Here is a 14,537-nt window from a genome sequence, read left to right on the forward strand (position 1 = left end):
ATAGATGAATGGAACAGAACAGAGAACCCACAAATATACCCACAGCTCTATGGACAACTGATATTTGACAAAGGAGGTAAGGGCATACAATGGAGTAAAGACTGCCTCTTTAATAAATGGTGTTGGGAAAATTGGACAGCTACCTGAAAAAAAAAATGAAACTAGACCACCAACTTACACCATTCACAAAAATAAACTCAAAATGGATAAAAGACTTAAATGTAAGTCATGAAACCATAAGCATCTTAGAAGAAAACATAGGCAGTAAGCTCTCCAACATCTCTCGCAGCAATATATTTGCTGATTTATCTCCACGGGCAAGTGAAATAAAAGACAGAATAAACAAATGGGACTGTATCAAACTAAAAAGCTTTTGCACAGCCAAAGACAATAAGAACAGAATAAAAAGACAAACTACACAATGGGAGAACATATTTGACAATACGTCTGATAAGGGGTTAATAACCAAAATGTATAAAAAACTTGTAAATCTCAACACCAGGAAGACAAACAATCCAATCAAAAAATGGGCGAAAGAAATGAATAGACACTTCTCCAAAGAGGACATACAGATGGCCAATAGGCATATAAAAAATGCTCAACATCACTAATCATTAGAGAAATGCAAATTAAAACTGCAATGAGATATCACCTCACACCAGTCAGAATGGCGCTCATCAACAAAACAACACATAGTAAGTGCTGGTAAGGATGTGGAGAAAAGGGAACTCTCCTGCACTGCTGGTGGGAATGCAGACTGGTGCAGACACTGTGGAAAACAGTATGGAGATTCCTCAAAAAATTAAAAATCGAACTGCCTTTTGACCCACCTATCCCACTTCTGGAATATACCCTAAGAACACCATAGAACTGTTCCAAAAGGAGAAATGCATCCCCATGTTTATGGCAGCATTGTTCACAATAACGAAGATCTGGAAACAGCCCAAGTGTCCGTCAGTGGACGAGTGGATTAAAAAGCTTTGGTATATATATACTATGGAATACTACTCAGCCATAAAAAATGATGACATTGGATTATTTACAGTAACATGGGTGGACCTTGATAACTTATAAGTTAATAAGTAAATCAGAAAAAAACTAAGAACTATATGAATCCATACATAGATGGGACATAAAAATGAGACTCAGAGACATGGACAAGAATGTGATTGTAACAGAGGTGGGGTGGGCTGGGGTGGTTTGGGAGGGGGAGAGAAAGGAGAGAGAGAGGGTGGGGGGAGGGGAGGGGCACAAAGAAAACCAGATAGAAGGTGACGGAAGACAATTTGACTTTGGGTGAGGGGTATGCAATATAATCAAATATCAAAATAATCTGGAGATGTTTTCTCTGAACATATGTACCCTGATTTATCAATGTCACTGCATTAAAATTAATAAAAAATAAATTAAAAAAATTCCTTCCTTTTTAAGGCTGAATAAGATCCCAGTGTGTGTGTGTGTGTGTGTGTGTGTGTGTGTGTGTGTGTGTGTTTGTGCCACTTCTGTATGTCCACTCATACATCAGTGGGCACTTGGGGTGCTTCCACTTCTAGGCCTTTGAAAAGAACACTATGAATACAAAAAAATGTTAATGTACAAAATATCTACATTAAACTAGAAAATCCAGCTAAGAAAAATTAAAGAAGGCCCAAATAAATTGAGAGCTATGCTATGTTTATATATTGGAAATCTTACCACTGTAAAAATCTCAGTTCTTTCTAAATTAATATGTAGGTCCAATCAAAATCACTGCCATATATATACTTTTTTTTAGAAATTTACAAGCTGATTCTAAAATATGCATAAAAGTTCAGACAATTAGAATAATTAAACAATTTTGAAACAGAATAACAAGTTGTAACATTTATGAACCTGATTTCAAGGCTTACTACAAATTTATAGTATTCCAGAGAATGTGGTATTAGCATAAAGAGACAGATCAATGCAACACAATGTAGAATCCAGAAATAGATTTACATTTATGTGGTCATTTCATTTTCTTTTTTTTCTTTTTAATTGAATTTATGGGGGTGACAATGGTTAACATAATTATTAAACAAGTTTCAGATGCACTTTTCTACAACACACCTCTGTATTCCGTATTGTGTGTTCGCCCCCCAACTCAAATGGTGACAGATGAAGACTCGACTTGGTCAATTCATTTTCAGTGGAAAAAGAACAGCATTTTCAAGAGCTGGAATTGGAACAATATGACACTATGTGCAAAAAATGAACCTTAACCCATACCTCACACCAGATACAAAAATTAACAGGTCTAGACACAAGAAATAAAACTATGGGACTTCTATAAAATATAGAAAGAAATCTTTGAGACCTTGGGTTAAGCAAAGTTTCTTAGGTAGAAAACAAAAATCATAAAACAAAAGAAAAATCTAAACTAAAATTTATCAAAATTAAAAGCCTACATTTGGAAAACACTATTAAGAAAGTAAAAAGTTAAGACAAACAATAGAAGAAAATATTTTCAAAAGATTTGTCTAAAAGAAAATCTGTATTCAGAATCTATAAAGACCTTTTACAACCAAATAAGAAAACAGATATTTTAAATGGTCAAAAGATTTGAAAAGGCACTTCACCAAAAAAAGATGTATGAATGCAAATAAACATAAAAAGAGATATTCAACATCATTAGTCATTAGTGAAATTCAAATTAAAACATTATAGTTTTATATAACTGCATGCCCACTAGAATGGCTGATATTAAAAGGATTAACAATGCCAGATATTGGTAAGGAAATTGCATAGACTACAAGACAGAAAAACCAATTTGGAAAATAGTTTGGCAGTTTCATTTAAAATCAGATCCACACTGACCTTAACACCTCGAAAAATTCAACTTCTAGGTGTTTTTGCCTAAATGAAACAAAACTGTCCACAAAAAGATCTATATGAATGTTCATATTCACATTCATTAGTTACAACCCCAAACTGAAATGTGCATCAACAGGTAGATGAATTATCAAACTATGGTACCTCCATCACCCAACACCCAGCATTGAGAGAAATGAAGTAGAGATGCAGACATCTTTGCAGTAGATCTCAAAACATCATGCTGAGTGTCAGAGCCATGTACAAAAGGAGCACATACTATGTGATTCCATTTAAACGAAAGTCTAGGACATGTAATCTACAATGATAGAAAGCACATCAATATTTGCCTGTGATGGGGATTGTCTGGGAAAGGGAGAAAGGAAAATGTGGGGGGGGGGGTACTGGAAAGGTTGTATATCATCATTGTGGTTACAAAGGTTTATATAAAGGTATATTAACTTGACATCCAAACCTCCCCAAACTGGATCCTGCCCATTTGCCTGGAGAAAGAGTGAACCGGGCTGCCCCGTGCAGCTGAAAGGCAACGCTCTGTCGTCCTGCTGATGAACATGAACAACCACGCAGATCTGGGTGTGAGCACTATTCTACTGAAGTACTAGATTTGTGACCCTGTGAATGTTACTTACTCACCCTGAGTAATGTTACTTACTCATCTCTTTGTAAAATAAGTTCCTTACCTATAAAACAGAGAAAAAGGAGAAAATAAAATCTACCTCGCAAGTTTGCTTGCAGGTGCGATAAAATATTTTCATAATAGTCACTGCAATTAAAATTATCATCTTCATCATCACCAGTCTTTGGTTGTCAAAATAATTTTGTATACAAGCTCAGCCTAAAACAAGTCACTACTCTCAGTAAAGCCTGGCTGTCACTTTTCTTCCCACAGTCTTGCAAAAGACATCTTTCATTGTGTAGGACAACAGCTTTCTATGGAACTTTTATTTACCTTTCTGCTAATTCTGTAGCAGAAAGCCAGTCAGATGCTTTGTTCATTTGCATTTGTCTGGACCATTTTCATGGCCTTATCTAGACCTTCCCTTTTTAGCTATTTTGATTTCCTAAAAGCTGAGCAAACAGTCCTAGAAAAATGACCCTAGATAATGTTTTACATATTGACAGCAATAAGATAAAACTATCAATTACTCCCTGAAAAGTTCATCAATTTTTGAAAGCCATAACACATTTGAGGACAGATGACAATGCTGTTATCCGCTTGGGTCATACTTAGACCCAAGAAAGGTAGTTGTCAGGGAAATTCTTCACATTAGTGTACTCATTCCAGACTATCACAAGTAGTTTCCAGAAACCCTGAACATAACAAAGTCACTGTCATTCTCCAGATCATGAAATAACTGTCAGTCTCATCCAGACTTCTGCTATCTACCTCTGGTGTTCCCAAGGCCTGAGCTAGCTACACTAGAGTGTCAGCTTTCTCTTGTCTATCTGGCTAATCAGGCTTCTGTCCCTATCACTCGACTGAAATTGCGCTTGTAAAGGTAACCAGTGACTTCCATGTTGTCAAATTCACTGATGCTGTCTCTGTCCGCAACCTACCCAGTTCCTCAGAAGCATCAAAATGACCAACCCCTCCTTGCTTCTCTGAGGTCCTTTCTTCTTTTGGCTTTCTGGACATGACTGTCCCCTGGGATCCCCTCCTATCCTAGCTGCTGCTTTCTGGCTTCTTTGTATGGAGGTTGGAATGCAGGCCCCATCCCAGGGCCCCTTCTGCTCCCAAGCTGCACTCCCTTGACTTTCTTTCATAATTGAGGTATAATTGAAAAAACATTATGTCCGTATCATGAGTTCAATGTAATAGTACAATATTTGTATACTGTATATCGCAAAATGTTCACCATTCAAAGTCTAGTTAATATCTGTCACACATAGTAATAAAATGGTTTTGTCTTGGGATGAGAACTTTCAAGAACTACTCTCTTAGCTTCTTTCAAATATGTACTGGACTCCCTTGACTTTAGTAGTACCTGGGGAACCCAACCTTTCACCCCCAGTCCTGACTCTCCCAGAGCCCCTGGCTCCTACATTGGACTGCCTCCGAGGCGGCTCCATAGAACTCCCAACCCAGAGTCCTCTCTACTTCCTCCCAGGCCTGTTCTCTTTTCCACTCCCTGGGCTTGTCAGCTCATCTCAACCAATAGCACCCACTCTGTTCCTCAAGCCAAATTCCAGAAGTCCTCATTGGTTCCCCTCTTTTTCCATCACTCACCCTCAATGTCCAGACCTACTGACTCTTATCTCCACAATATATCCCAACAACTCCATCCCTTTCTCCCTCTGTTCTCCCAGCTCCTAGGACTTCTCATCTGTATGGGGTGCTAGCCCTCAACCGATCCCCCACCTCTACACTTACTTCTTCTGTATTCTACACAAATGGCCTAAGGCAGTCTTCAATAAGCACAGACCATGTTTACAATGTTCAGGGGCTGCTCATCACACTTGCATTAAAACCCAAACTTCTTACCAAGGCACCTAAGCCCCTGTGTGATCTGGACGTCATCCAGTCCCTACGTCACTCCTGTTATTCACCTCCCACTTACTCCAGCCATGCCTACTCCATTCTTTTGTACTCTGACCAAGCTAAGCTCACTCTGACCTCAGGGCCTTTGTGTGTGCTCTTTCTTCTGCCTGGAACATATTTCTTGTGCAAACAGCTAGACAGGAAGTCCAGCACTTTTCTGTCCTTTCTCTGAGGGAACTCAGGACAAGGGGAGGAGCCATGAAGAAAGGCCTGGTGGTCATTTTGGGTCTAGCAGTGGTTGTACCTGTGTACTGGGCATGAGGAGCTGAGAAAACCCCTATGGTGGTGGCTGAGTGGGCATCAAGGGAGATGGCACATTATTGGGAGATATTTAAGAATTGGGAGAGAGAGAAGGGGGCTCCAAAAAAGTTGTAAGATATGAGAGTCTAGGAGAAAATGGGGAGTGAGAATTTTAGAATGCTTAGGGATTGGATCACTTGCTTTATAAAAAGCAGGTATAGCCTGACCTGTGGTGGCGCAGTGGATAAAGCGTCGACCTGGAAATGCTGAGGTTACCGGTTCGAAACCCTGGGCTTGCCTGGTCAAGGCACATATGGGAGTTGATGCTTCCAGCTCCTCCCCCACTTCTCTCTCTCTCTCTCTGTCTCTCCCTCCCTCTCCTCTCTAAAATGAATAAATAAATAAATAAAATTAAAAAAAAAATACAAAAAAAAAAAAAAGCAGGTATAGACTGGACTCCTTAACATCCTCTTGGTAGTAGAAATGACCTTTTTAAAATGACTGTGCTGAAACTCTCCAGGGCCCAGGGCTGCTAAGGGAAAGACCCAGTCTCTCTGCATCATCTTAGACCAGAACAGGTGCAAACAGTTCCATAAAATTTTATGATAACAGGAAAAACAAGAAGTATAACAGTAATAAAGGTGTAATGGTAATAAAAGAAGGGCATTGAACACAGAAGAAAATAGGTTCTATGTTTCCTGGAGACCAAGACTCCCACAGCTGGGGCCAAGTGTGTGCTGGTGAGGAGAGAAGGGGGTGAGGGAAGATGGGGTTTTGACTGTCACTCATCTTCTCCTAAGTTCTCCTGGTCAAGCTGTCGGCATGAGGTTCGTGCAGGAAGGGCCCGGAGCTGGGTTCAGAGCATGCTTCACTCCACGAGGAGCCCTGGGGCCTGAGGCTGTGTGCTGAGCACAGGCTGTTGTTTTAACTTGTTTCTCTCCAGACAAATAAAGAGGACAGCTGTAAGGCTGCTGTGTCTCAGAGTCTTTTGACACTCAGTCTTACAGAATGATTATTATAAAGGTATCTGCTTATCATTCAGCCCTGTCCCCTACTGTTGTGTGGTGAAAAACAGCCCAGACAGCCCTGACTCTGGCCCATGAGCCCACCCCACTGCACCAAGCACAGATTCCCCAGGTGAGCCTGTGACCTGTCCCCTCCTCCACGGTTCTGTGACCTGTCCCCTCCCGCAGCTGCAGGCATCCTCTTTGGCTGTCATTTAATGGACCTTGTGATAATAATAAGATAATAGTGCTTGAGGACAAAAGAACTATCTGTGAGGGAAACATGAAGAAAAATGGAAGGATTTCTACAGGAAGAAAAAAATGAGTGAGTGGGCAGTACTGCCAGAGCAGGTCCTGGAATCTTGGGGACTCTAGTGATACTGCTCAAGGAGGGGAGCTCTGCTGCCAGGGATAAGCCCACAGGTGGGCAAAGCAATGGCCCACTGGCACGGCTAGGCACCCGGGAGCCAGTCAGAGGAGTCGTCGTCACCCTCTAGAGCTTCCCAATGTCTGGAGTAAGAACTTTCCATTGTCCCAGGGCCCATGCCAGGCCATCCCCCCAACAGCACCGAGAACAGTTTTCACATCTTCAGGGTACTGTACGAGTAATAGCCATCAACACCACAATGCTTTGCCGGTTCCCAGTGATTACTCTGAGGGTTGAACTGAATTTGGAAGAAGCATCAGCCTCCCCACAAACCAGCCAGCACCAGAGGAGCAGACAGCCTCCCTGGGATCCATGCAAGGGGCCTGTTCTAAAGGGCCTCACTTTGCTGGAATCTTCACTTTTGCAAGATGAAGCCCAACTAAGTTTATGTTTAGTGATTTTCTTTTCTTTCTTTCTTTATTTTTTTTTTTTTTGTATTTTTCTGAAGTTGGAAACGGGGAGGCAGTCAGACTCCTGCATGCGCCTGACCAGGATCCACCCACACACCCACCAGGGGGGCGATGCTCTGCCCATCTGGAACGTCACTCTGTTGCAACCAGAGCCATTCTAGTGCCTGAGGCAGAGGCCATGGAGCCAGCCTCAGTGCCCGGGCCAACTTTGCTCCAATGGAGCCTTGGCTGGGGGAGGGGAAGAGAGATACAGAGAGGAAGGAGAGAGGGAGGCGTGGAGAAGCAGATGGGTGCTTCTCCTGTGTACCCTGGCCTGGAATCGAACCCGGGACTTCTGCACGCCAGGCCGACACTCTACCACTGACCCAACTGGCCAGGGCTGTGATTTTCATTTTATGTTTTTTCAAATGTTGTATATAAAGTAAAACTGTTAACATTTGTTATCTCATACTATTTCAAAAGTGCATAATTCAATTTTATATCAGATGTAAAACTCACTGACAAATGTGAGGTGAAGGTGAAGGTGAATGTTGATGGTAAAGGTGATGGTGGTGATGAAGGTGAAGGTGAAGGTGAAATTGATGGTGAAGATGACAGTGACTGTGATAGTGACAGTGATGTTGATGGTGAAGGTGATGGTGAAGGTGACGGTGAAGGTGAAATGGTGCTGGAGAGAAACAGCCAACCAGTGATAGGACATCAAGGCTTTACATACATCTGTCTGCTGATGACCAACACTTCCAGCTGGGTCCTGTCTCCTTAGCTCTCCTGTCCTAGACCCAGAGCTTTCTCCCATAGGAGGAGTAAAGGCATTTCAACCTGACCATGCCCTAAATTAGCCCCCACCATTCCCTTTACACCAACTTCTCCCACTTTTAAAATGGCACCTCCATCCTCCTACTTGCTTGGGGCCAGAGTCCTGCAGGCACCGTCCCTGTCTCTTCCTCTCCCAGCCCGTGTCCAGTCAGCCAGGACCCCGTGTGCCTGACCTTCCCACTGCTCGTATCCCGGCCCAGTCACGGCAGCACTGTTGTCCTTGCTTCAGCCTTTGTCCCCTCAGAGACAGCTCTCAAAATAGCACTCAGAGAGATCCTGTTTAACAAAAGTCGATCATGCTGCCCAGGGCCAAACCCTCCCATGATTTTCTCACTCAGAGTGAGAGTAAAATCCTTGCAACTGCTCTCAGGCCTTAGGCAACACCCCCCCCCCCACCGTGCCAATAACCTCCTTATCACACCCTCACCATTCTCCTACCCATTCCCTCTGCCCCATCTCCTGGCCTTCTTGCCACCTCACGGCCTTTGCATGGCTGCTTCCCCTGCCTGGGTGCTCCACCAGGACACCCACACGGTTCCCCCTTTCACCTCCTTTGCAGTCGTCTTCTCAGGAAGGCCTTTTCTGAGCACCTTAGCTAAAATTGCCATCCTCCTCCTCCACATCCCACCTCTCCTATCCCCCTTCTCCAATGTTTCATTGTCTTCAATTCTAGCTATTTCTTCCAATAAACCATGTAATTTGTGTACTTACTAAAAAATGTCTTCTCCCCACCCATTCTACAATAAAAGCTCCCCAGCCTCAATAATTTTTGTTTGCTGTCACTGCTTTATCCCCTCTCCCCACCTAGAACAGTGCTGACATGTCAAAGTCCCTCAGGAATAATTGCTAAATGAGTGAACACATAATGAACTTGCAGCAGCTCTGATAACAACAGGTAGGTCCACCACAATATACATATATCATGGGAATCATCAAAAAGTAATTTGAACTTTCATAGAAATGATTTTAAAAAAAATTAATCATTAAGACTATCAATAATTACCTCAGTAAATGATAGTTCACAAATATAATGGCAAAGAGAAGAAAAAATTTCCCTTCCACTAATAATAAAAGAAATGCAATAATAATAATAATAATGGGGTGGCACTAAAGCTAATATTTAATACTGGCAAGGGTATGTCAAGGAGAAGCACACTCAAGAAGCACTACTATAAAAATAATTGTTACAACTTTTCTAAAATAGCCTGTAAAAAGTTTAGATATGCTTTATCTTCTAATTTCACTTGAAATAATCTTAAGAAAACAGCATGAAAGAAAACAAACACAGCAGAAGAAACCAACAACAAAACAGACAGTCACCAAATGGGAGTTCCTATTCACAAACAACAGATCCAATAATGGGCAAATGTCCAAAATAGATATATAAAGAACTCACAAAGTTCAACAACAAACAAGCAAACAATTCAATTAAAAACAGGGAGCCTGACCGGGTGGTGATGCAGTGGATAGAGCGTTGGACTGGGACGCAGAAGACCCTGGTTCGAAACCCTGAGGTCGCCAGCTTGTGCACAGGCTCATCTGGTTTGAGCAAGCCTCACCAGCTTGAGCCCAAGGTCGCTGGCTTCAGCGAGGGGTCACTCGGTCTGCTGTAGCCCCACGGTCAAGGTACATATGAGAAAGCAATCGACGAACAACTAAGGTGCTGCAACAAAGAATTGATGCTTCTCATCTCTCTCTCTTCCTGTCTGTCCCTATCTGTCCCTCTCTCTGTCTCTGTCACACATACACACACACACACACAGACACACACAGACACACACACACACAAAAGGGGGGAGGAGGACCGGACCAGAAAATTTTCCTAAGAAAACATAAAAGTGGCCAAATGATATATGAAAAGATGCTCATCTTCATTAGCTATTTGAGAATGCAAATCAAAACTACAATGAGATACCACCTCACACCTGTTAGATTAGCTATTATCAACAAGACAGGTAATAACAAGTGTTGGAGAGGCTGTGGAGAAAAAGGAACCTTCATTCACTGTTGGTGGGAGTGTAAACTGGGACAGCCATTTGGAAGAAAGTAAGTATGGTGGTTCCTCAAAAAATTAAGAATATAGAACTATCATATGATCCAGCAATCCCTTAACAGGGTATCTACCCAAAAAACTTGAAAACATTGGTATGTAAATACACATGACTCCAATGTTCATCTCAGCATTATTCAGAGTTGCCAAGACATGAAAATAACCAAAGTGTCCCTCAATAGAAGATTGAATAAAGAAGATACAATACATATATACAATGGAATACTACTCAGCTGTAAGAAATGATGACATATTGCCATTTATAACAACATGAATGGACCTTGAGAACATTATACTAAGTGAAATAAGTAAATCAGAAAAAGCTAAGAACTATATGATTTCACACATAGCTGGGATATAAAACTGAGACTCATGGACATAGACAAAAGTGAAGTGGTTACCAAGGAGAGGGAGGTAGGGGGGAGGGGAGTAAAGAGAGAAAAATATACATTTCGTGAGACTCATGAACATAAATAAAAGTCAAATGGGTACCCAGGGGAGGAGAGTAAAGAGGGACAATTATAAGGTAATGGAAAATGATTTGACTGACTGATAGGTACACAATGCAATCAACAGTTCAGATGCTATAGAGATGTTCACCTGAAACCTATGTACTCTTATTGATCAATGTCACTCCATTAAATTTAATTTCAAAATAAATAAATAAATACAAAGATTCGAATTATAGCATTATGCCTGACCTGTGGTGGTACAAGGATAAAACGTAGACCTGAAATGCTGAGGTTGCTGGTTTGAAATCCCAGACTTGTCCAATCAAGGCATATATGAGAATAGTTGATGTTTAACTATAATAGTTGATGTTTCATGCTCCCCCACACCTTTCTCTCTCTCCCTCAAATCAACAAATAAAATTTTTAAGAAAACCACACACATGCACATTACCAAATTGCAACATTACTGAACACAGTACAGAGTAACAGAACCCCACTGCCAGTAACTGGTTACATCAACGCTGCTATCATTCCCCACAGTCACCCATGTTTCTAACCTCAGAGACACTGCCCCTGAGGCACCTGTGTCCCCTACATATAACTCTTCAGGATGCAATTTTTGGAAACATTTATCTCTATTTATAATTGCATATTTGTTTTCACTGTCTATTTCATCCATTAGACCATAGGATGCATGAAGACAGGGCTCAGTTTACAACTTCTGGAACAGAATAAGTATCAAAATTGGTTGGAATAATGAGCAAACTACATTATTAAATAGCTGCCCACTAAGCAGTTTTGAAACATTAATGGCATAGAAAATTCCTACAACATGAGATTCACAGGAAAAAGCAAAAAGCACAGAAATGTTACTACAGCTACTGAAAAAAGTATAGAGAAAAAAACATTGAAAGAAAAAAATACTATAATATTAACTCTGGCTGGTTGCTAAAATATAAGTAGCATTAATTTCTCCTTACTATTTTCTACATTCAAAAAAAATTTTTAATTTTTTTTGAAAACTTTAAAAGATGGCCCTGGAAGAGATTGCAGGGCCATCCTGCATTTAAGATTTGTGAACAGCCTGACCAGGTGGTGGGGCAGTGGATAGAGCATCGGACTGGGACGTGGAGGACTCAGGTTCGAGACTCTGAGGTCTCCAGTTTGAGCGCGGGCTCATCTGGTTTGAGCAAAAGCTCACCAGTTGGACCCAAGGTCGCTGGCTCGAGCAAGGGGTTACTCGGTCTGTTGTAGCCCCACAGTCAAGGCACATATGAGAAAGCAATCAATGAACAACTAAGGTGTCGCAACAAAAAACTGATAATTGATGCTTCTCATCTCTCTCCGTTCCTGTCTGTCTGTCCCTATCTGTCCCTCTCTCTGACTCTCTCTCTGTCTCTGTAAAAAAAAAAAAAAAATCTTAGAAAATAAAAAGATTTGTGAACAACTATAAGAAAAAACGAGCATGGTCAGTGCTGTCCACAGGCCACAACCAGCCCATAGTTTCTGCACCCAAACCGCACTGGCCCACAGCCACACTGTCCACTCATGTCTTGCCTGTGGCTGCTTCTATGCCACGTAGTTACAACACAGACCAGCATGGCCGAGGAGCCTAATGTATTGACTATCTGGACCTTTACAGGGAAAATTTCTGAACCCTGGCATACAGGACACACTAGGAGAAGGAAGAAACCACAAGAAGTGGGTGTGGGGTGCTTGCAAGGGTCATCATTTTAAGGGTGACACGAAGGGTGACAGTTGCAGATAGATGAGTCTTGATAAATGTCAGATGGAAGAACAGAAAAAGACTTAAAGTGTGAGAGGCATTCATATTTTAGACAGTTACCACATTTTCTACAATTACCATTTAAAAGTGCAGTAGGAAAAAGCATTCATTGCTGGATGGGTTACCTGCAGGATCGGAATTGTAGAGACTGGGTCCAGGTGGGTGGATAGCACTTGCTGAAGCCCTCTGACTTGCTATCAGGATCCTGCTCTTTGCAGACGGTAAATGGGACATTGCGCCCAATCCAAGCTGGGGCTTAAGAAGCATGGCCGAGCGGTAGAAAGTGGGAGGGACTTCATAGTGCGCAAAGGGAGGAGAACAAAATTCTTCCTTTCCAGGGCGTTCTGTGACCTACGACAACGACAAATGAGTGGAAGCTCCGTCAGAGAATGCTGCATCCCAAGAGGAGTGCTGCCCTGCGTGGAAGACCGAGCTCCAGCAATGACCGTGCTGGCAGCTCCCAGTTGCCCTGATCCCTTACCTGCTGGGCTCAGCGTCTTCAGCTCTGAGCTGACAGCACCCCTGGAGGACCTCGTGGGTCATCTCCGGTCTAATACCGTGCAAATCTACATTTCACTGGAAGGAAAAAGAACTCACTCCAAAAGACTTTTATTTTTCTAAAAGTCATTGGAATTTGTGAAACTAGCTAACCCATAAGTAATGTCAATGAAGCAGGGAAAGAATTTGCAACTGTTCATAGAATTATGAAAGCTTCATTTTTCCTAAGAAGAGAAGGCACAATTTTTATGTTAACACAGTCTTATAGTAAGCAAATGAACTTGATCAATCTATGTTGTCTTTTCTAGGCTACTTAGAAAATAAAATATGCACTGTTAATGAGAGAGAAAAGGCTATGTGAAAGAAAGGAGAAGTTAATGGGAAAAATGTACTTTTGGGGGCCTCTATAATCTATTTACATCATTAAAAATGAAAGCCTGATTTACCTCCTCCAACTGTTTTCCCTAGTAAGGTGGTGCTGTCAGGAATATCTAAAAAAGTATCACCACAGTGAAAGTTCTAGGGCAGGGTCTTGTTGGCTACTGAATTCACAGCATCAGTGTCTGCACATAACTGAAGTATTCAATAAAAAAGTCATGCTTCTAGTCTATCTTAAATTTAATAACGTTACATTCCTGTTACTTTTTCCTATAGTTAACAGTTGAGACTAGACTATAACTATGGTTACTTTCTAGTCTGGACTCACAAATCCTGTTCATATTATGTGTTTCTTCATATTAAAAATGAAAAACAAAATCCTGACGGGTGGTGGTGCAGTGGATAGAGCGTTGAACTGGGATGCGAAGGACCGAGGTTTCTGGCTTGAACGTGGGTTCCTTAAACTTGAGCACAGGCTCACCAGCTTGAGGGCAGGGTTGCTGGCTTGAGTGTGGAATCTTAGATATGATCCCGTGGTCGCTGGCTTGAGCCCAAAGATCTCTGGGTTGAAGCGCAAGGTTGTTGGTTTGAGCCCAAGGTCGCTGGCTTAAGCAAGGGGTCACTCACTCTGCTGTACCTCCCAGTCAAGGTACATATGAGAAAACAATCAATGAATGAGCAATCAACGAACAATTAAGATGCTGCAATGAAGAATTGATGCTTCTCATCTCTCTTCCTGTCTGTCCCTATCTGTCCCTCTCTCTGATTCTCTCTGCCTCTGTCAAAATTACAAAAAAAAGACAACTTAATAATCTATTTTCTCTCAATTTAAAAAATAATAGTGCCAGAGGCTATGCATAAAAAATACATGTTAATTAATTCTTTTCTTAATCACAATATATTTTATGTGTCATACATATTCAGGAATCACAAGAATTTAACAATATATTTTCATAGGAGCTACAAAGCTTTGATCCAAGCTGTTGGAAGAGATAAACCCTTAATTTGATACTCTTAAATGTTGAAATAGATACAGTTCTCCTTAAATTGATGTTATTGAAACAAAAGATTAGGCCTTTAAAGTGTT

The 14,537-nt window shown here is 41.5% G+C and overlaps 1 protein-coding gene across 3 annotated transcripts in view; it reads right to left on the reverse strand.

The window, feature by feature from the left end:
* The window catches only part of MTUS2 (microtubule associated scaffold protein 2), an 829,118-nt gene that overhangs the window by 552,354 nt on the left and 262,227 nt on the right, over window positions 1–14,537 (reverse strand). For all 3 annotated transcript variants that reach the window (XM_066258934.1, XM_066258931.1, XM_066258933.1), the window contains exon 4: window positions 12,700–12,925. In XM_066258934.1, coding sequence (XP_066115031.1) covers window positions 12,700–12,925 — 226 coding nt within the window. The remainder of the gene's footprint in view (window positions 1–12,699; window positions 12,926–14,537) is intronic.

This window comes from Saccopteryx bilineata, chromosome 2 (genome assembly GCF_036850765.1).
Source record: "Saccopteryx bilineata isolate mSacBil1 chromosome 2, mSacBil1_pri_phased_curated, whole genome shotgun sequence".
NCBI lineage: Eukaryota > Metazoa > Chordata > Mammalia > Chiroptera > Emballonuridae > Saccopteryx > Saccopteryx bilineata.